The 21,857-nt window shown below is 35.3% G+C and overlaps 1 protein-coding gene and 1 non-coding gene across 6 annotated transcripts in view; one reads left to right on the forward strand and one right to left on the reverse strand.

The window, feature by feature from the left end:
* The window catches only part of Armc8 (armadillo repeat containing 8), a 99,658-nt gene that overhangs the window by 72,366 nt on the left and 5,435 nt on the right, over positions 1-21,857 (reverse strand). For 2 of the 5 annotated variants that reach the window (XM_076868739.2, XM_076868734.2), the window contains exon 2: positions 4,125-4,201. The exons of 2 other annotated variants lie outside the window; for them this stretch is intronic. Coding sequence is in view for 1 of the 3 variants with exons in the window: in XM_076868734.2 (XP_076724849.1) it covers positions 4,125-4,201 (77 nt within the window). In the remaining 2 variants the exon portion in view is untranslated. Of the gene's footprint in view, positions 1-4,124; positions 4,202-21,857 lie in introns of those variants that run through there. One more of the 5 variants, XM_076868737.2, reaches the window with a different exon arrangement.
* LOC143409104 (U6 spliceosomal RNA) lies at positions 950-1,056 on the forward strand. The gene has a single exon (XR_013092611.1). It is a non-coding gene; the product is annotated as a U6 spliceosomal RNA (small nuclear RNA).

Below are 21,857 nucleotides of genomic sequence, written 5' to 3' on the forward strand. Positions count from 1 at the left end.
TGGGATTATAGGCATGTGCCACCATGCCTGGCTACTCAAAATACTTTTTAAAATTACAGATTAAACGTATTAGGTGATAAGCTTTCTAAAAGGAATTTCTTTTTCAGGATATTTAGAATTATCCTAAAACTTAACCCTTAGTTCTCAAAACCCTAATGTTTCATTTTATAAAAATTTATCTTTAGCTCATGTAAGAAAATGGAATCTGTCTATACTGAAATCAGAGTTAGATCATTTCTGGGACCAGTAAATTAAACCAGAAAATCATTATCAAAATAAACTCATTTCATCAATACAGTAAAATACTTAATAAGACACTTTAGAAATGGATTCTTGGTTTAAAACACACACACACACACACAATTTTAAACCATCTGCAACTGTCGGTATATTAAATCAGAAGAGTCTAGTTGAGTCTATTCAACTTTGAAAGGACAAGTCCAGTCACATTTGCTTCTATCAGTTTTTTGCCTTTTATCACGGGGATATCAACACAGGGCCATGAAGGAATATCTGCCAATCTTTTCATTATGAATCAGTAAAGTAAGAACCAGATCAAGAGCTCTAGTTTAGATATGTTTTAAAAGACACATATACTACACAGTATTTAACTAACTTAGACTCGAGCTACAAAAGCACTTGAAAAGCTATTATCTTCAACTATGAGATTTAACATGATTGAACCAATACCATAATAACCTCACTAAAAATTGCCCTGCAATTGTTTCTTAAAATCACATGCAGATCTCCACATGAGAGGAAGCCCAGAATCTACAATGCAGGGTAGTTCATCCAATAAGATGCATATTCTTTCATGTAGTTACAAAGGCTATATAGTTCATGACTTACACCAGGGACCTCCCTTTTCTCTCTATTCATATCTTATACCATGTCTAATAATCTATTCAGTTATGCATATGATATTTTGCTCTTGTAGAGAAAAGAACATGTGCTCACTTCAGCAGCACATATACTAAAATTGGAATGATATAGAGAAGATTAGTATGGCCCCTCTGCAAGGAAGACATGTAAATTCATGAAGTATTCCATTAAAAAATAGAGAAAAAGACCTGATTTTGTATTCAAGCCTTACAGTAAGATCATTTAAATTTATTTCAAATATTATACCAAAAAAATGTTATGTTTTGATAACTCCCATTCTTCAACAACTGAAAAACAACCAGTTCTGATGCTGAGTATTATTTTTCACTGATTGGGTAAAACACTCCTGGGTGATACAGGTTATCTACAAAAATGTTCCTTATGTTTACGGGTGGAGCTATGGCTGTAACTCAGTAGAGTAGATTATAAACTGATGAAAACTGATGACTCACCTTCAATTTCCTCGATTTTGTTTTTTTCTGTTAGTATGTTTTAGATGTTTTCAATCTTTATTGACAAAAATCAAATCGAATGTAGCTAGAAAATGATAAAACTGTAGTTGTTTTATAGACAAAGCTCTAATTCTTGTCAAATTTTTATGTCCCTCCAATTGGATATTTTGGATTTAAATAAGATTACCTCAGCCTCTCTTTTTCTTGCCTAAAATTAGCATAGTACCTTACTTGTTTACACTCTGTGGCCATCTTTTTTACCTATCTACCTATTTTGGTCTAGTAATGGACTCTGTGTGACTCAATAGTTGTATAAGACACATAAAAAGGGAAAAAAATTGGTCAACTTTCTTTTCCTACGTATCATTTTGGTTCCCTTTCCCTCTATCAATATTGTATTAAATAAATAAAATGTTCAAATAAATAAAATGTTTAAAATATAATTTATTTTTCATTCTAAAATTAATTTTCAGATAATGTTGTAACTCAAGAAAGAATTAAGTCAGAAAGAATAAGTATTTCTACCTAGAAAAAAGGAAGCTTTGTAAAATCATATCAAATAAACCTCCATAAGGCCAGCTCTACTCTGATATAAGGGGAAAAAATGCTGGGTAATCTATTCTTTTCAAACTATAGACAGATGTTAGTATTATAAGTAGCCATCACATTTACCAGAATGTGTTATGGTTTGTATTCTCTTGTCTAAGGCAAGAATTCTAGTCCCACTTCCTCTTTTTTTTCAAATTGTTTTATAATTCTTTAATTTGAACTTTCCTTTTAATTCTGTGCAGAGAATCATCTTATTTTTGAAGTTATTTTATCTTGGAGCTAATAACAACTAACTACTTAAGTGCCAGCTGGTGGGTATCCACAACACACCAGGCACTGAATTTTTTATTTCTGACTTAATTCTCACAAACAGCTGGTAAAACAATGCTTTACAGACGATGAAATGAAGGGTCAAAGAAATTAAATAATTTGCCCAATCACACAGCTAGGAAGGAACCCCACCAGGAAATGTCATAACCCACTATTGTCCAACACCAAAGTCCCTGCTCTTTCCACTCTACCATCTCACATGAAAAGCCTTTCTTTGTCTGTCTAGCTGGCAGCTAATTGTGTTTGAGACTTCATAATTGTTCAAGAGGCAGTAAGGCTATCAAACCACACTTTAGTTGCTTTGTTATAATTCAATCTTTCTCAATGTTCTTTTGTCTCTTATTTGATATTTTGTCAACTTTTAAAAAGTTATAGTATTCTTTGGTAAATTAAAAATTTCTCAAAGTGATAAGCTACTCATATCAAATACAATTCAGTATACATACTTATTGTGAAAAATCTTTGATTAATAACTAGCTTCCTCCTAAACAACTGTAGCAGCATTAGTACATCATCTTCTAATCTTAAATGAGTCTTATGTTTTCGATATTTTAACTATTGATAGTTATTTAGGACTGTCACTATATAGAGCTGTCTGGCTGCATGTGGAGAATGCTTGTCTGGTCTCAGGAGAAATGTCAAATTAAACCTATCCCCTCAACTAATTTGTGCATGTAAGTATAATCCAAACTGATTTGATTAATAAAAGGATTTAATACCACTTCTCCTGGTAATAATCAAACTAGTTTTTAAAAGAGCAGACTTAATCATCACAAAGTGTCCTAGTTAAGGGGACAAAGACAAACACTACCACAATGAGAAAACAAGAAATATATCTATTATTGTTTCTGTAAACAGAAGATGTAAAGGTAAAGTGTCAATTATCTTAGGTGGGTCCAGCTCAGTTTGAACAGCAATATACACTTCTTTTGCCTCCTTTTACAAATTCACATCTCCCAAACATCCCTCCATATTGCCTTTTGGGGCAGTGGGAGCTTTGAAAACAAATTCCAGTCAGAAGAAACTTCTACAAATAAGGCATCCTAGCCTTGTATGGCTGAGAAAGAGTTACACTTAAGGTACTATTAGGCTGACACCAACAACAGGGTAAGAGAAGAAAAAAGCATTTGTGCCCTCACTGCTACCACCAATGTACCTCATCTTTACCATTTTTTGTATCCTTCTTTCGTCGAACACAGTTCAGGCCTGTGGGTCCTGGGTGCTTCTAATCCTGTGAGGAGCCTTAGGTTAGAACTTTTTCCTTAAAACTAATGTGTTAGGAGCATACTGTGTTAAACATCAAAAGGAGACAAAATTCACCTTTCAGTCACTTGAAATTTTACCCCATATGTCCCATTTCATTTTTTAAAAACATAATCACCTCCAGGATACTGCTGAAAAATGCTTCTTTTCATTAAACATGATGAAATTTTGGAGGAAAAAAAGGGCATTAAGCTTATCAAGAGTTATTTCAATTTTCTGATGATTGTTGAGTTCGAAATTCTGATATATAAAACATCACTGGGAAACTCAGTGGCAGTTGGTGAGTTAACCAAAAAACAAAGCACAACAAAACCTACTAACCTATTCTCCCACTGCATTCTAATTACAAAAGATTAATTTTATTCTCTGGCTTCTGTGGATATTAAAGTAGCAAAAGTATTCTCCAGAGGAAAATTTTTAAGTTTAAAACAATAATTCTACAAAAAATAAAGATAATTATGTCAGTTAATAGCTATCCAACAGACAATTATTTATAGTAAAATGTTAAAAGTCATGAATGTCAAGCAGTCTTTTCAAAAAGAAGCCAAATGGAAGGAAAATTGCATTTTCATGATTATAAAATTTGGCAGATTAAAACATGAAAACAAACAAGACTTTTTGATAGACTCTTAAATACATACTACTTACATGACACCTTGTAGAACTTTCTGGGGATCAGGGTCAAATAGCCTGTCAACATAGTGGCGACTGCTAGCTGTTACTTCCTAGAAAGTAGGGGAAAAATTATGACATCTGAAGCCATGCAAATCACAAATTCATAGCATCACCCACAACATCAAATAGCTACTTATAATCTAACCTAAGGAAGATGAAGCAAGATTCCTCTAAGTATTATTTGCTTCCTTACTATGTGGGACACTTAAGCAGGTGACTTTTCTCTCAGGTATCAAAATAAATGGAAACTGCAATGTTCGGTTCAAAATGCCAAAGATCTTTTTCTGTTTTTCCCCTAAAGAACACTCAATTTCAGTAATGCAAATTAAAACTACTCTAAGATACCATCTCACTCCAGTAAGAATGGCAGCCATTATGAAGACAAACAACAACAAGTGCTGGCGAGGATGTGGAGGGAAAAGGTACACTCATACACTGCTGGTGGGACTGCAAATTGGTGCAGCCAATACGGAAAGCAGTATGGAGATTCCTTGGAAAGCTGGGAATGGAACCACCATTTGACCCAGCTATTACCCAAAGGACCTAAAAACAGCATACTATAGGTACGCAGCCACATCAATGTTTATAGCAGCACAGTTCACAATAGCTAAACTGTGGAGCCAACCTAGATGTCCTTCAGTGGATGAATGGATAAAAAAAAAAAAAAAAATGTGGCATTTAAACACAATGGAGGGGGGCTGGGGATGTGGCTCAAGTGGTAGCACGCTTGCCTGGCATGCGTGCGGCCCGGGTTCGATCCTCAGCACCACAGACAAAACAAAGATGTTGTGTCTGCCAAAAACTAAAAAATAAATATTAAAAAATTCTCTCTCTCTTAAAAAAAAAAATTAAAAAAATAAATAAATAAACATAATGGAGGGCTGGGGATGTGGCTCAAGTGGTAGTGCGCTCGCCTGGCATGTGTGCGGCACGGGTTTGATCCTCAGCACCACATACAAAACAAAGATGTTGTATCTGCCGATAACTAAAAAATAAATATTAAAAAAATAATAATAATAAAAAAATAAGCACAATGGAATATAACTCAGCACTAAAAAAGAATAAGATCATGGCATTTGCAGGGAAATGGATGGCATTAGAGCAGATTATTCTAAGTGAAGTTAGCCAATCCCAAAAAACAAATGCTGAATGTCTTCTCTGATATAAGGGGGGGTGACTCAAAATGGGGTAGGGAGGGAGACTATGGGAGGAAGATTACCTCTAGATAGGGAATAGGGGTGGGAGGGAAAGGGAGAGAGAAGGAGAATAGCATGGATGGTGGAAAGAGACCATCATCATACAAAATACATGTATGAAGATGTGGATTTGGTGTCAACATACCTTATATACAGAGATATGATAAATTGTGGTATAAAGGTGTATTAAGAATCGCAATGCAAAATAAATAAATAAATAATGTAGATATGAAGAGAAATGCAAAAAAAAATACAAAATAATAATAATAGAGCTCATGTATAATGGCAAAAAAAGAACACTCAATTTCAAAAATAAGAAAATCAATGAGGGCTGGGGATGTGGCTCAAGCGGTTAGCGCACTTGCCTGGCATGCGCGGGGCACTGGGTTCGATCCTCAGCACCACATAAGAATAAAATGAAGATGTTGTGTCCACCGAAAACTAAAAAATAAATATAAAAAAATTCTTTCTTTCTCTCTCTCTCTCTAAAAAAAAAAAAAAAAAAATGACAAAAAAAAGAAAACCAATGAAAAACTACAAATTTTGAAAATGAAACTGGCAGAAGAGTTTGGGAAATCAACATAATTTATAGAGTATACAATAACTTGGTTCATTTTAAAGTTAGAATTAGAGAGGAAATAGTAAATATATTTTGTAAATACTTTATTAATTATTCTGAGAAAAAAAATGTGACAATACCATAAATAATAAATTGAAGAAGAAAGAAGACATCCAGTCCTCACTAAAAACAACTGTGGGAAGGAAGTCCTGCAAACTGTCAATAAAGCAACTGGGCATTTGTGCTATGAAATCAGCTAAGTTTCTTCATTAACTGTTGGATGTCACATATGTGAGCAATAGATAGGAATGTACTTCTGTTCAGTATACAATTAAGGAGATAATATTTGGCTGTGGGCTAAGAAAAGGGTGCAGACTTCACAGTCATCAAGTAGATATAAGTGGAAGTCCCTTAAGACAGTCGCAGAGGGGCTTCAATGCAAGGAGGCAGATGTAAGCAAAAACCGTGACTACAATAATGAAGTTGACATACCTTCTTTGAAGGAAACAGTTCAGAAGTAGGGTGATCTATGGGTCCAACAGAGCAATCTATCTGAACTGGGTAAAGCTGGGTAAGCATGGAAAGTTAAGAATATAAAGAATAAAGGACAGATACTTACCTCATTTTACTTGTATGTGGGGTTTGCTCTACTATACTATTTCTTGAATATCTATTTTGGTCAGTAATACCTTTTTATATTAATTTGCAATACTTAACATTATTTAAAATGAAGAGTAACTAGTAAAACAAATTTAAAAAAATAAATAAATAAAATGAAGAATAAGGGAAAGAAGATTTTTGTCCCTTTGCGCTCTCTGATTCCTGCTAGAATATGCTTACACACTGCCACCACCCATTAGCAATGAATTATCATAGGAAGAAAGAAGTAACTTTTTCAGTTTACTCAGATACCCAATTCAGTAAAGAGCTCACTGCCAAGATAGGGTGCTGGTTTAAATTTTTAAGTTAGCAAAAATAATTCTGGAGAACTGCACAAACTCTAGTTCCTGATAATAAAGTCATCAAAAATAGGGCTGGGGTTGTGGCTCAGTGGTAGAGCGCTTGCCAATCATGTGTAAAGCACTGGGTTCAGTTCTCAACTCCACACTTAAAAAAATAAATAAATAAAGGTATTGTGTCCATCTACACATAATTTTTAAAAATTAATACACATTTTCATACTCTGAACTTGCTACCCCAAATTCCTCATAGACAACCCAAACAGTTTAGTGGTTTTAGTATGAATTCCATCTATAAAGACCAAACAGCAGAAGCAAAAAAGCAGAAGTTACAAAAAGTACTGTGCCCACCAGGGTATCATTAAAGCACTTCTAATATAAACAAAATCAGAGTTAGAAAGATGCTTATTAATTATCTATCCCCATCCCTTGGTTTACAAATAAGGTTTCTTAATGCTCTTCACCCAGATATCAAACCATCAGATGGACATAAGGACAAAGGTAGTATAAAAGAGAAAAATGCATATCTGTATTACAAACAGGTAGGTTCTGCCATTCTGTTTATGTTTAGTTTTTTTGTTTGTTTGGGGGATACTGGGTATTAAACACGGGGCACTTAACCACTGAACCAGAGCCCTAATTATCCCTTTTTTATTTTTGAGACAGGGTCTTGCTAAATTGCTTAGAGCCTTGCAAAGTTGCTGAGGCTGGCTTTAAACTTGCAATTCTTCTGCCTCAGCCTCCCAAACTACTGGGATTACAGGAGTGTGCCAGTGTACCTGGCAGAATATTTGCATTCTGTTTTTAATTTTTTTAGTTGTCAATGAACCCTTTATTTTGTTTACTTATACGCAGTGCTGAGAATTGAACCCAATGTCTCACACTGCCACTGAGCCCTATATTTATTCTCTTGATTTTCTTACACAGTAAGCTCATCTGAGCATTGCAATCCTTAGCCTCTTTCCTATTCAGGGACTGATCTTTGATTTTACTGTTCCCCACCTTTACTATGGCTCTATATCTCTTGTCTCCCAAAGCGGGTTAAAATATCAACAAACAAAGGGAATGAAGGGAAGGGAGAGGGGATAGGAAAATAAAAGACAGTGGAATAAATCTGAAATAATTTTCCTACGTACACATATGAATACACCATAGTGAATCCCACCATCAAGTACATCCATAAGAATAGGATTCTAGTTAGAATATGATATATTCCTTGCTTATATAATTATATCAAAATGAATTCTACTATCATGTATATCTCAAAAAGAACCAATAAAATAATAAAATAACAAAAAAGGTACAATACTTGGGTTCAAGACACATATCTTAAACAATACAAATTTCCTCCATTAATAGCAATTCTGCTTTCTCCTCTGTGTTCTGATTCATTCAATACAACAAGTACTGACTAGGTCCCTATAGCAAGGCAGTGAGGAAAACATTAAAGATGAAAAATGTAGTAAGGCATAGTTCCTGCCCTCAAAAACTCATATCCTATTTTAATTGTGTTCCTACTAAGAATATAAAAAACAGAAGTACATTGAATGTAAAGGCAACAATGAGGAAGAGTTAAGTTAGAAGAATTGGGGAAGGCCTCTTAGATAAATTGGTTTTAGAAAATAACTAAGAGTGTACCATAATGAACAAGGAAAGAAAGAATGAGTCAGTGTTATAATTTATAATCACAGCCACAGGACACATGAAGCCAACACATTTACACCATCAGCAAGTATAACAGTTGGTGGTACTGAAAAGGAACAAGAGGTAGAGTGGCCACTATATAATATATAACATAAAAGGCCCATACAGGAGATTCCAGACTGCCTTTTGTTCAGAGCTATACTAAGTGCCAAAGAAGGTGCAAGAGGACATTAAGGCAGAGTGCTGCATTTATACAATCTATAAGGGGTCTGCATGCATACAAAAATATCACCTAAGGTAGCAAGCAAGCTCAGGGGATATGGTCACTTACTCAATTTTACTTTACTCTGTGCTTTTGCCTAATATACTCATTTACTTGGATGTCTGTATGGGACAATTCTTGTATTTTACTGCTTTCCTTTGTAGATCAGGTCACCTCTCCCCTCTTACTTCTCTTTTTTTTCAGAAGGCAGCTTACAAATGGAAGAACTAGATACAGAAGACAACTGGTACAGATATTAAATAGGTTGGCAAGGGAAAACACCTCTAAAAGGGACACTGGAGAAAAGACCTAAAAAAGTGAAGGAGCACACTGTGCAGCTATTTAAGAAGAACTTTTCAGGCAAAGAAAACAATAAATGCAAAGGTTCTAAAATAGGCTTCATCTGACATAATCAAAGCAAGGGAGGCCATTACAGCTGGAGAAGGACCAAAGGAAAACGTAGCAGGAGATGAGGTGAAAGAACAGGAGCCAGATGATAAGAGAGAGCTACAATGTCCAATATGATAGTTACTAGCCTCAAATGACTTTTTTTTTTTTTTTTTTTTAGCATTTGAAATGTGGCTAGGAACTCAATTTTGTTATTTTTTTTAATATTTTTTTTTTTTAGTTTTAGGTGGACACATTATCTTTATTTTACATTTACGTGGTGCTGAAGATCAAACCCAGTGCCTCATGCATGCTAGGCGAGCGCTCTACCACTGAGCCACAACCCCAGCCCAATTTTGTTAATTTTTAAAACATTAATTAAAATTTAAAAAACCAATAGTGGATTCAGTGACTAGAAAACTTTTAAGACTACTTGAAGCATATGAATCTACTTTTTTAATTATAAATTTTATGGAATCTAAATAAAAATTGAGTATTTTCAATAAAAATTTAGCATCCAAACTGTATAAAGTACACAATAGATTTTGAAGAATTTATATGAAAAGTAAAATAATTTCATTAATAACTTCTCACATAGATTACATGCAGGAATTATATTTTGACATATGAGTTTAAATAACATTAAAATTAATTTCAGGCTGGGGATATAGATACAGCTCAGTGGAAGAGCACTTGCCTAGCATGCCTCTGGCCCTAGGTGTGATCCCCATTACCACAAAAATTATTTAATTAATTAATTACATTTTTTTCTTTAATAGCATTGGCTACTAGAAAATGTTAAATAGACACACAATTTGACTTGTTTCTAGATCATTCTGGTTGTGGTTTTAGGAACAGACAAATGTGTAGAGAAGAGTGAGGGGTTATAAGACAGAAACAGGGAGATCAGGTAGGAGGCTATTTAAATAATCAGAAATGCTGGTATTTCAGACACAAAAATAGCCTGGGGTAGGGCAAACATTAGGAGGTAGTAAGATTCACTCAGAATCCAGATAAATGGGGTAGTCTGAAGTAGCTGTCAAACTGGATGTGCTATCAGACAGGATGTAGGGTAAGAGAAAAGACGAGAGTCAATGGCAACACTTAAAGGTTTTGCCTGAGCATGTGGAAAGATTGAGCTGCCAGTTAATGGGATAAGGAAGTCTGTGAGAGGTGCAGATTTAAGTGGGAAGAGCAAAACTGCAACTTTGGACATGTTAGGACTGAGAATCCAATCAGAAATTCAAGAGAGGCTGTCAAGCGGCTGTGAATATATAAGTCTAGAGTTTAGGGAAAAGTTGTGGGCTTGAGATACAAATCAGAAAGCTGTCAGCTTGTAAACAGGATTAGCGCAGTAAAGGACAGACCATGGATAGAGCAAGTCTGTGCTTTACAGCCAGAGTGATAGGGAGAATTCCAAGAAGTCAAATCAGAGAACATTTCAAGGAGGGAATAACCACCCATGACAAATCCTAGTAATGCTCAGTATAAGAAAATGACAAAGACCTGACCATTGGATTTAGGAATATGCATGGCATCACTGACCTTGACAACAGCAGTACAGTGGAGCCAACAGCTGTTTAGACAGGGTATAAGAGAGAATAGGAAAAGAGAAACTAGAGAATGTTAAATATAGACAATTCTTTCAAGAAGTTTCATGGTAAAAGGAAAAGAAGAAATAGGTAGTAGCTGGAGGGAAAAGGAGAGTCAAGGGAGATTTTATTTCATTTCATTTTGGGAGGGTTTTTTTGAGATTTTATTTTTTAAGATGGAGTAAGTTAGTATTTGTTTATTCGTGAATGGAAATTCTTAATAGAGAAAAAATAACCAATGCTGCATGAGAAGGGGGAGAACTTATAGAACAATGTTCATGAATACTGGAAAGGGAATGGGGCTTACTGATCAAAGAGAGCAAAACCCAGAGGGAATCCACTAATCGGTGAGAGAGCTAGTAGAATTTCTCTTTTGCTAAGAATAAAAGTAAGAAGTGTTGAGTGGTTTGAAGATAGAAATGAAGGAATAAGACACAGATTGAATGAGCTGGGAAAGTTTACCATGACTACTAGGGAGCACTAAGAATCCCCTTGAAGTTTGTGATTTTGAATTTAAGTGAGAATAGTAAGCACAGCTATTTTTCCCAGTTACATTTAAATGCATAATAGAATTCATGAATAAGAGGATGGGAATTTTTCCAGGCAAAGATAGAAAGGCTAGAGAAAGGGTCAACTGAATTGAGGGTATATGCAAAGGTGTGATAACAGTGATGGACCTACTAAAGGTCAATGCAAAAGTGGTATAATTAATAGACTGTAGGTAATGGGCAATGAAGGATTGCTGGCATTGTGTACTAAGAGTAATTTGAGAGAAATTGCCAGTCAAGTCACTAGAAATTGGTCAAGGTTTAGGAAACAACCATGGGAGCAAGTACCTCAAGGTAAGACTGAGGATATGATCTTTAGAGAAGTCTAGAATTTTACAAAATTGCATAGGTAATGAAATTTCCATAAATCATCACAGGAGTAGTGCTAGAAAAAATTTATGATGAGCTATAATCCTAAAGAAATGAGGGAACAGGGGCTGGGGATGTGGCTCAAGCGGTAGCACGCTCGCCTGGCATGCGTGCGGCCCGGGTTCGATCCTCAGCACCACATACCAACAAAGATGTTATGTCCGCCGAGAACTGAAAAATAAATATTAAAAAAAAAAAAAAAATTTAAAAAAAAAAAAAAAAAAAAAAAAAAAAAGAAATGAGGGAACAATCAGGAGGTCTATAGATGAATATAAGGAAGAATATAATGAGATTTAAAGGTAGGGTTTTTAAGAGGGAAAGAGCAGGGTCTGAAAGCACCAAGAGGAACAAGGAGGACTTCTAAACCATCTTTTTTCAAGGGTGTTATGAGGGATATAGGAAGAAAAAGAGATGAGAAGACTGAGAGACTAGGGAAAGAGTGTCAACAGATGAAAATCTTGGTTGCACTTTCAATAAAAAGATGAAGGGAATGTTCAAAGAGGCTGAGCATAAGGGAAGTAGAGTGAAAGAAACAAAATAAAAGCAAGGGATTTGTATACATGGTGATTCCTCCATTCTCCCAACAAAAGAGCAGCCAACTAAAGCTCAGGGCACAGTCTGAACAGCAAAATTAATCAGAGTCAGACTTGTAGTTCTGCAGCCTTTTGGCATAGGGCTTCAAATAATCGAACCAGCAAGCTTTAAATCTGGCTCTGAACTCACTTTACATATTCAAAATAATAAAGCCATCACAATGCATAAACTGTTGCATTTTATGATTAATAGTACTACCCAAAAATTATATTATGTGAAACTATACATGCATTCCTCAGCAGAAAATTTGTGAACATCAAATCTGTCAATTAGGGTTTATTCTAAGAAGTTCAGTGTACAGTAAATTCTGTACTGTGTGCCCAACAAGTACAGAGAAAAGATGGGAAGGGGACAGCTGAACCAATTTTCTTCTTTCAGAAAAACAAAAATAGCAGCAAATAATTACTTGCACTTTACCATAAGGAGTATCATATGGAAACAATGTACCTCTTATTAGGGTGACTACATGTGACTGGCACCACCAAGATGGCTCCCAATGATTTCTACCTCCCAGTATTCATGCCTTTGTGCAGTCTTCCCTTGAGTGAGGAATGAACCCTATAGCTTGGTTCTAGCAAACAAAATGTAGCAGAGGTAATGAGATGTTATTTTAGAAATTTCAAGGTTCTCCCCACCACAAACTTTTTCCTCTCTGATGGAAGCCTCCTGTCTGGTTAGGAGTTCCCCTATGGAAAAGTCCACTGGCATGGAATTAAAACTCTGCCTGATGACAAGATTAGTGAGCAAGGAATTGTATTCTCCTTGAACAGCCTTCAGATGAGACTGCAGCTCCACCTGACCCACTGACTGCAACTTCATAAAGAGACCTAAGGCCAAAAGTCCAAGCTACTCCACACCTATATTCCTGACCTACAGAAACTGTGAAATAATGTTGTTTTAAGTAGTTAAGCTTTAGAGTAACTTTTACACAGCAATAGATAATCATTGTCTTTGAACTTACCAACAAAACCAGAATAATTATTATAGAATAATACATATAAACCAAGAGTAATGGAGACAATTTGGGCTTTCATTCATCCTTAGTAACACCAGAGCAAAGAGGAAATACTTAGTCATCTCAGAACACTAGTCAGATGCCCTGAAAAGACAAACCAGAACAGGTTCTCATTGCCCCTCTGAATAAACTATCCATGACCAGGTCGAATTTAAGCCACTACCCTTTAGGGGAAAAAAAAAAAAAAAAAAATTCAAGAAGAGTATCTTGTTACAACTGCTTGCCAAGTCCCAGACTTGCCATGGATTTAACTCCAAAATCAGATATATTTTGGGGGTGAAACTATGAGTTTATTAGACAATGAAGAATGTTCAAAGGTTAATATAAAAATACCAAACTTACTTTATTTCACTAAAGTCTTGCTCTATGTAGGCCAAAATATATTGTTATATTATGTGCATGTATGAATATGTACAACAAATTTCATCATTATGTACAACAATAATGCACCAAGAAAAAAATGTGGAAAGAAGAAAAAGACTTGCTCTATGTATATGTCATTAACATATAGTATTCTTTATTTCCAACATAGGCATTGTGTAGTAGAACAACAAATAATCTGCATTTGCAGACTTCAAAAATGCATTTTACCACTTCATAACTATGGGCAAAAATAAAATGTTAAGGCTGTTTCTTCAATGATAAGGGGGTGATGTTATCACAGCACTCAAAGTGTGGCTCATATGAGCTAATATATAGGGAAATCCCTGGTAAACAATAAAAGTACCCTAATGATTTCAGGCAAGTTACTAAGGAAACACTTGGGATGATACCGGCCAAAGTAAATTGTTACACTGTGTGAATATACGAATACATTAACAAATCCCACCATAATGTACAAGTATAATGCACCAATAAAATTATGAAAAAAGAATAAGTCCCAGATTATGCTATATTCTAAGCACTCATATAGATTTAGGTTGTAAAACAAACAACCAAGGCCAAAAAAAAAAAAAAATCAACTAAATTGCCTTTGAAATTTCCTTAAATTGCTAATCAAGTGCAAGATGCATAACTTATTTAGGAAGTTTTATTCTACCAAGGTTTATGAACTACTGAAACAGACTTCTATAGATTGAATACTTATTTCCCCCCTGAAATTCATATGTTGAAATTCTAACCTTCAATGTTGGAAGTGGGACCGGACCCTTGGGAGGTGGTTAGGTCATAAGGCCAGAACCCTTATGAATAGGATTAGGGCCCTTACAAAAAAGACCCCAACCATACACAGTCTGAGAACTCAACAAAAAGACAGCCATCTGTGAGCCAAGGAACAGCCCTCCCCAGACACTGAATCTGCTGACACCTTTTTTTTTTTGGACTTCACAGCCTACAAAACCACAAGAAGTCAATTTTTCTGTTATTTATAAGCTACCCAGACTGTGGTACTTTGTTATAGCAGCCTAAACTAACACACAGACTTAAGAAAAGAACAAAAAGGAAGTCTCTCCACCCAACTCTGGACATCCCAGTCATCCCACGTCAGACAACTGTAGTCTCTTGAGTTGAATGGGACACCAGTGAGGAATTTTAAAGACTTCTTGCTTATAGGAAGAATTTACTCATTCTTTTCTAATATTGAACTTCTAAAACTTAACATTTGTTAGTAGATGTGCTCCTGTTATAAGGTGTAAACAAGAAAATTATGGAGTCTCACCCTGGGATAAGTATACAAAGAAGACTGCTGTTACACACATACACACACAAACTCACTCTCTCTCTCTCTCTCTCTCTCTCTCTCAGTTTTAAACCTATTTCAGGCTGAAAAATCATTATTCTTTTTTTTTTTTTTTTTATTTGTTTGTTTGCTTTTTGTGGTACTGGGGATCAAACCCAGGGCCTTGAGCATGTGAAGCAAGCACTCTAACAACTGAGCCATATCCCCAGCCCCATTGTATATTTTTAATTTAGCACCAAAAGAAAGACATGAAAGCAAGTAAGTTACAAGTATAACCTGTAACACATGCATAAAAGTGAGTGTTAAATAAAAAGTTGAAGATATAATTAACCAACACCAGAGTTGGGATGGAAGGTAATGTCTAAGCAGTTAAGATGATTAACCTGAAGATTAGTACTAGTTTTCCAGGTGAAAAAGGGAGAGAGAGAAAAAAAAAAAAAGATAAGTACTCTAGGAAGACAGCATAATATATATACATACAAAAGAGAATTCTGAAGCAATAAGGTGTGTTCAAGAAAGAAAATGCAATTTAGTATTATAATCATGTTGCATACAGTTGGGAATACAAAACAATGCTGAAGTAGTTTTGATGATGTTGTTGTTTTTCCATACTGGAGGATTGAATCCAGGGTCTCATCCTGCATGCTATGCATGACCTCTACAACTGAGTTACATTCTCGGCCTGAAGTAGTATTCTATAATCTAGTCAATAAGATTTTTAACAGTTATACAGGCAATGTTCTAGAAAATAAGCAAAAGCAAAAAAAAAAAAAAAAAAAAAAAAAAAATCTATTTTTGCAAGAGCTTATATAAAAAAGCAATAAACATAATTTTTAAAGGTATATTAGAATATTAGTATATCAGAAGATGTACAGTATGAAGGAAAATGTTCAACAGCATATTTTATTTCCAAGTCCTCATACCACAACTACAGTATCACCAGCTAGGAACAAGGGAGAATGGAGGGGAGGGAGGGAGGGAGGGAGGGATATAATAAGATACACAAACCACTCAGAAAGTCCCATGCCCCCAGTAGCTCTGAACAGGTGCAGTACTATTCCCTATGATATATTCTGTATATCTGTGGAAGCAATTTTGGCTGTTACAATGACAACAAGGTACTACTGATATTTAGTGGCCAAGAACTAAGGATACTATATGTCCGGGGACAGCAGGCTCATATCCCGCAACTTTGCCAAATCCAGTCATGTCTAGAATCTAATTCCATTCTACATATAAACACAAAATACATTGTGTACCATGTTAATGCATGATTTTCCAAGAATGCAATTCCTACATGAATAAAGAAAAGATCATATTTTATTCTATTGGGAACTTTACCAAACATTCAGACTTTTCAGAAAGTCATATAAAAAATGACTATGGGGTGGGTGGGTTGGGGTTGTGACTCAGTGGTAGAGCACTTGCCTAGCACGTGCAAGGACCTGGGTTCGATCCTCACTCAGTACCACATATAAATAAATAAATAAAATAAAGGTATTGTGTCTAACTACAACTAAAAAATAAATATTAAAAAAAAATTACTATTGGGCTGGGGCTATAGCTCAGTGGTAAAGCATATGCCTTGCCTGTGTGAGGCACTGGGTTCAATCCTCAGCACCACATAAAAATAAATAAAGATACTGTGTGTTAATCCACAACTAAAATAATATTTTTAAAAATGACTTTTTATTGTATTTAAATAATTGCATGCCTTTATCAGTCTGCAGAGTGCTGTCGCATTCACAGTCAAATTGTGTAAATATCAAATTGCAAAAATATCACTACTTTATTACTTTCTGGTATAGTAGTACCTGAGCACTCACACATTTAAGTTATATTGTAAATTCATTTACTGTTTTTCTCCCTTAATTCAGCTGGAATATTATGCCAATTTTTTAAATTACATGTGAGGATAATTAAATTATCTATGCATTTCGTTTTGGGAAAGCCAAGAGTCACCACAAAATAATTATAAGAGTGTGACTGATAAGGTTGGTAATCATTCACTAAAACAACTCTTAATGAGCCAGTCAACTGAGAGCCCCCAAACCTGTTTTGTATCCCCAAAATAGCGTAAAACTAAAATTTTGAGTTTCTTTTTTTTTTTTTTTTTTTGTACTCGGAATTGAACCCAGGAGTGCTTAACTACTAAGCAACATCCCCAGTCTTTTTTTATATTTTATTTAGAGACAGAGTCTCACTGAGAGGCTTAGGGCTCTGCTAAATTGCTGAGGCTGGCTTCCAATTCACGATCCTCCTGCCTCAGCCTCCCAAAGTACTGGGATTACAGGAAAAATTTGAGTTTCTAATGCTTCCAAAACCCTCAATCCAAAAAAAATTTCCTTTGGTCAGTATGACAATTTTCTAAAATGCCAAATAAATGCACTGCTTGGATCAGCTACAATTTCACAATATTTATTTTAAAACCTGGGGACACTTGATCATACTTGTTCCTAGAGAAGACTGCCACAATCCAGAATACCAGAAACCAATATGTTAGAGTGGCATTTTACTAAATTGTGCTTTAATTTCAAATTGCACATTTCCCTCTTTGTTCTGCTTACATTCTTGTAAGCTCATGCAAGATGCAAAATCTGTCACTTGAAGAGTTCTGGTAATGCTTCTCTTGACATAGGATTAATTTCAAATTGCTAGACAATTCCTTCCTTGTGTTGAGAGGAAAAAACCTCCATTTGGAACAATACCAAAAAAGGATGATAATATCATAAGATACCCTTTACTTGCAGGCAGCTATGATGCCTTTCCTATATATTCCAAAATTCCTACTTGCCTACAAACCAAGAAAAAGAAAAAAAGAAAAAAAAAAAAGAAGAAGGAAGAAAATGTTCAAGCACTATTTAAAAATCCAAGATTTTGGTGTAGGTTTTTATTGTTTGTTTTTCTTGTTGCTATTGTTTGCTTTGTTTTGTTTTTCATATTTTGGTAAACTTCTGGCCCTATTAGAAACCAATCAGATCTAAAACATTTGTTTTATACCTCTCACAGAGTAATTTTGCAATTATTTCTATCCTTACTTTTTTTTTTCTTATGGGACTACCTCTTCAGTATTTCTGGAGTTTCACAGCATCCTCTCTCCCCAGATTAAGCAAAGCTTTGGTGTTCTGTAGCCTCAAACAACTGTGGAAAGTTTCAAAATGTCACTTCACAGTTTAGCTGGACCCCATCAGTGTGGAATGTAACGTACTTAGATCAATTAAGATTTGTAGAATGTAATCTACTTTGATTTCAAATACCAATATGAAAATACAAAAATGTAATTTTTATTTAGTGTACTTGTATAAGAGGAACTCTGACCTCTCAATATACTGAAAAACACTTTGAATGTTAAAAGAATTTATTAAAAATAAGTTTCATCAGAGCTGATAAAATTTGAACATGAAATTCTAAAACAGAAAGCTGAGCACACAATTCTGTTTTTAAAAAGAGATAATTTGTAGATCTGACCTTGCCACACAACATATGACAGCAAGCAAGTCAATTATCTCCAGTTCTGTTTTTCCCAATAATAAATGACAAGGGTGAACTAAAGATTATTTGCAGGTTTTTTCAGGCAAAGAATCCATAATTTTATATCACAGAAAGTATTTTTTTTCATAAAAGAAAAGCCAGAAACAGCTAGATTAAAAGGGATATGAAGAGGAACCTTTCACTTTTTTCTGGAGTTTCCAGTGTGATAGCACATTCTTCTAGCCCTGTTCACTATTAACAAGTACTATTAACAACATGCTTTTATGGTCACAAAAACTGAAAGCAATTTAGCATTCATGCATCTAAAATCAAGTACTATGATATTTATCCTTTTAAGTGTGGTACAAATAACAAAGAGATATATGAGTCTAAATGATCTTTAAAGCTTCTTCTCCCTATTAAAAATTGTGTTCATTAACTTTCAATGTAGATGAGAAAGCTGAACTGAGGGCCAAGAAGAAATCATCCTAGAGAGAGTGAATGAACTAAGCACCTATGGTGCAAAACAGAATAATATGGAAGTCCAAGGGAACAAGAACCACCCCTGGACAGTATATATAGAGTGGCAGGCTTGTGAGGAGTTTTACAAAGACTGAGATATTCTCTAGGTTAGATGAGGTTCATTTAGATGCCTCCAAAGGTAAGATGGTCAGGAAATACACTGAGATGCATTCAAATACTTACTTCTCAATCCTGACACAGGTGTGGTATTGTCCTGAACTACATACAACAATGATTTAAATTATAATTCAAGATTACAACCATGTAATGGTTTAAGAGATCCTGGGTACCATTTTATATGGTACACCTCAGCAGTAGTATTGTTCAGCCAGGCCAGCTGCCTCCTGACAATAAAGGGCCTTATTTGCTTCAGATGCTTACAGGCAGTACTACCCTTGCCTTGGAGCTATCCATGGTGCTTGACTCGGACTCAGCTGTCTCTTCTAACAGTTAATCCATTTGATTTCTTATCATAATACCCTTCAGGATCTATCTAACCTCTCATATATATTGTGGCTTATCATGGCAATATCATGACTGACATTTGAGCTGTGCCTAGTTCAGTCTGATTGTTCCCAAACACCTTACTTTGTCCTGGCTTGGATCTCCAGCTAACCCAGCTCTGCACCCCAGACCCGGGATGACATCTGCTTAAACAAACCCCTTTCTGAAGATACAGAACACCTTGGGGGAGATCACCAGCATATGCTAGACAAAAAAAAAAAAATCACTTCAGAACCAAGTCATGATACCTTACACAAGTTTTAAAACCTTATTGTTATAATCTTTACCATTCTGAAATGCTTTAAAACGACTTAAGTTTTGGTGACTAACATTGCACTGGGGCAAGCAAAGGAGTTCATTCAAGAATAGGAGTTAATTCAAGAGAGTCTATAAATTCCTTGAAATTATGCAATTTTTCAGGCATATATATGTTTTTCTGAGGAAGAGGGTGTGGAAATATTATCCTAGAAAGGCTAAGAACCAATGATCAACATGTTGATAACTCTCAATTAATGATCACTATCCCAGATTTAAGCACTCAACCTTTATATCCAACTGCCCAAATAAGCATCTGGAAGAAAACACTTCAAACTCAGCATGCCCCAAAATTAAACTCATTTTTCCTCCTTACTCCCCTAATACATTCTTCTCCTGATAAGCTCCATCTCTATAAATGATACTACCTAGACGAAAAGGTAAAACTTCTGTGAGCCATGTTTGGTCATAATGAGGACTCTTTCCTTTTCCTTGTTCCTCTTATCCCATCAGTCACCACTCAGAGTGTTTTGAAAGTCTAATTTAATTCCTACCTCCATGGAAGCAAAATAACGTGTTTTATAATCATATTCAGGTGGTACAGCTCTCCAACTATTAATAGAGCTGAAAATTCCTCCCACTAGATCATGATTTTTATTTATAATATGAAGCATAACACTGTCCCTCACCTAATACCTATATTATGAATATGCCAAAGAATGAAATTAACTCTTTATTCTTCTTATTTTATGGAATGGATCAAAATGGTTTTCCTTCATCAAAATGATTGGCGGGGTGGGGGGATATCCTGCAAAACTGTTCTCAGTTGAAATACCTTTAATCCCTATCTAAACAATTCCAGGCATCACAGAGCCGCCATTCAGCAAAGACAGCTTTCCAACTTCCAGGGGATAACAGGAATTTGATTTTGTCAAATAATACTGTATTTGTACCCAGAAGTCAACATGGCAGATGGTACTGGAAAACAATTGCCAAATCAGAAATTTTTTAAAAAAGAAAAAGACACAAATAAAAATAACTGCAATCCCTGACCCCTGGCACTAAGTATTTTAAAATGTAATGAGAATGGGAGGCAATAGGAAGGCCAGCTATTCAGGAAAAATCTGAAGACTCTACATTAAGGTAGTTCTGATTCTCGATAGTTTAAAGGACTTTTTGCACTAAGTATCCAATTTCAGGTGACAATCTTTCCTTAAAGACATAGCAAGATGTGCTAAATATACAATGAGCACCCCTATTCTTCACACTTCATCACTAAAGATCAGGAAGTTCCTGTTGATTCATTTCATTTTTAACATATTTTTATTTACTTATTTTTATATGGTGTTGCTGAGAATTGAACCCAGTGCCTCACAGGTGCAAGTGTTCTGCCACTGAGCTACAGTTCCAGCCCTTGATTCATTTCTTTCAGGATCATCTCCTGACACATGCTGTGGTTTGTAGAGTGAACTAATGGCAAACTTGAAGATACACTGAAACAATTTCATTTTGCATTTATTATGAAAAACTAGGGAAGGTCAAATTATGCTCTGAGTAAGTAAGTTTAAGTTCACAGAAATTTCTTTTCTAATTATTGTCAATTGCCCACTTAAGAGAATAAATCAATATGTAGTAATAGGCAAGGCCAACAACATGCTAACAGCTGTCAAGACAGAATAAAATCAAGGAATACCTAGACATCAAATATCCTACGTAAGCACAATAGCTGCATGTCAGAAAAAGTACAAGGGCACTGGCAAAGACTGCAAAGAAGGCACTTCAGGGTTGAGGTTGTGGCTCCATGGTAGAGCACTTGCCTAGCATGTGTGAGGCACTGGGTTTGATCCTCAGCACCACATAAAAATAAATTTATAAAGGCTGGGGTTGTGGCTCAGTGGTAGAGTGCTTGCCTAATATGTATGAGGCACTGGGTTCACTTCTCAGAACCACATATAAATAAATATAATAAAGGTCCACTGACAACTTAAATAAATAAATAAATAAATTTTCCATCTACAACAACAAAAATCCTAATGCTGGCTTTAGAACATCTCCAGAGAGTGATAAATGTAAAAGACAGTCCTTTGTTATTTAAAAAAAGGGGGGGGGCAATTAAAATCCACAAGTGCCTTAGCTGTCTATACTAGTCTA

The sequence above is a fragment of the Callospermophilus lateralis genome, chromosome 10 (genome assembly GCF_048772815.1).
Source record: "Callospermophilus lateralis isolate mCalLat2 chromosome 10, mCalLat2.hap1, whole genome shotgun sequence".
NCBI lineage: Eukaryota > Metazoa > Chordata > Mammalia > Rodentia > Sciuridae > Callospermophilus > Callospermophilus lateralis.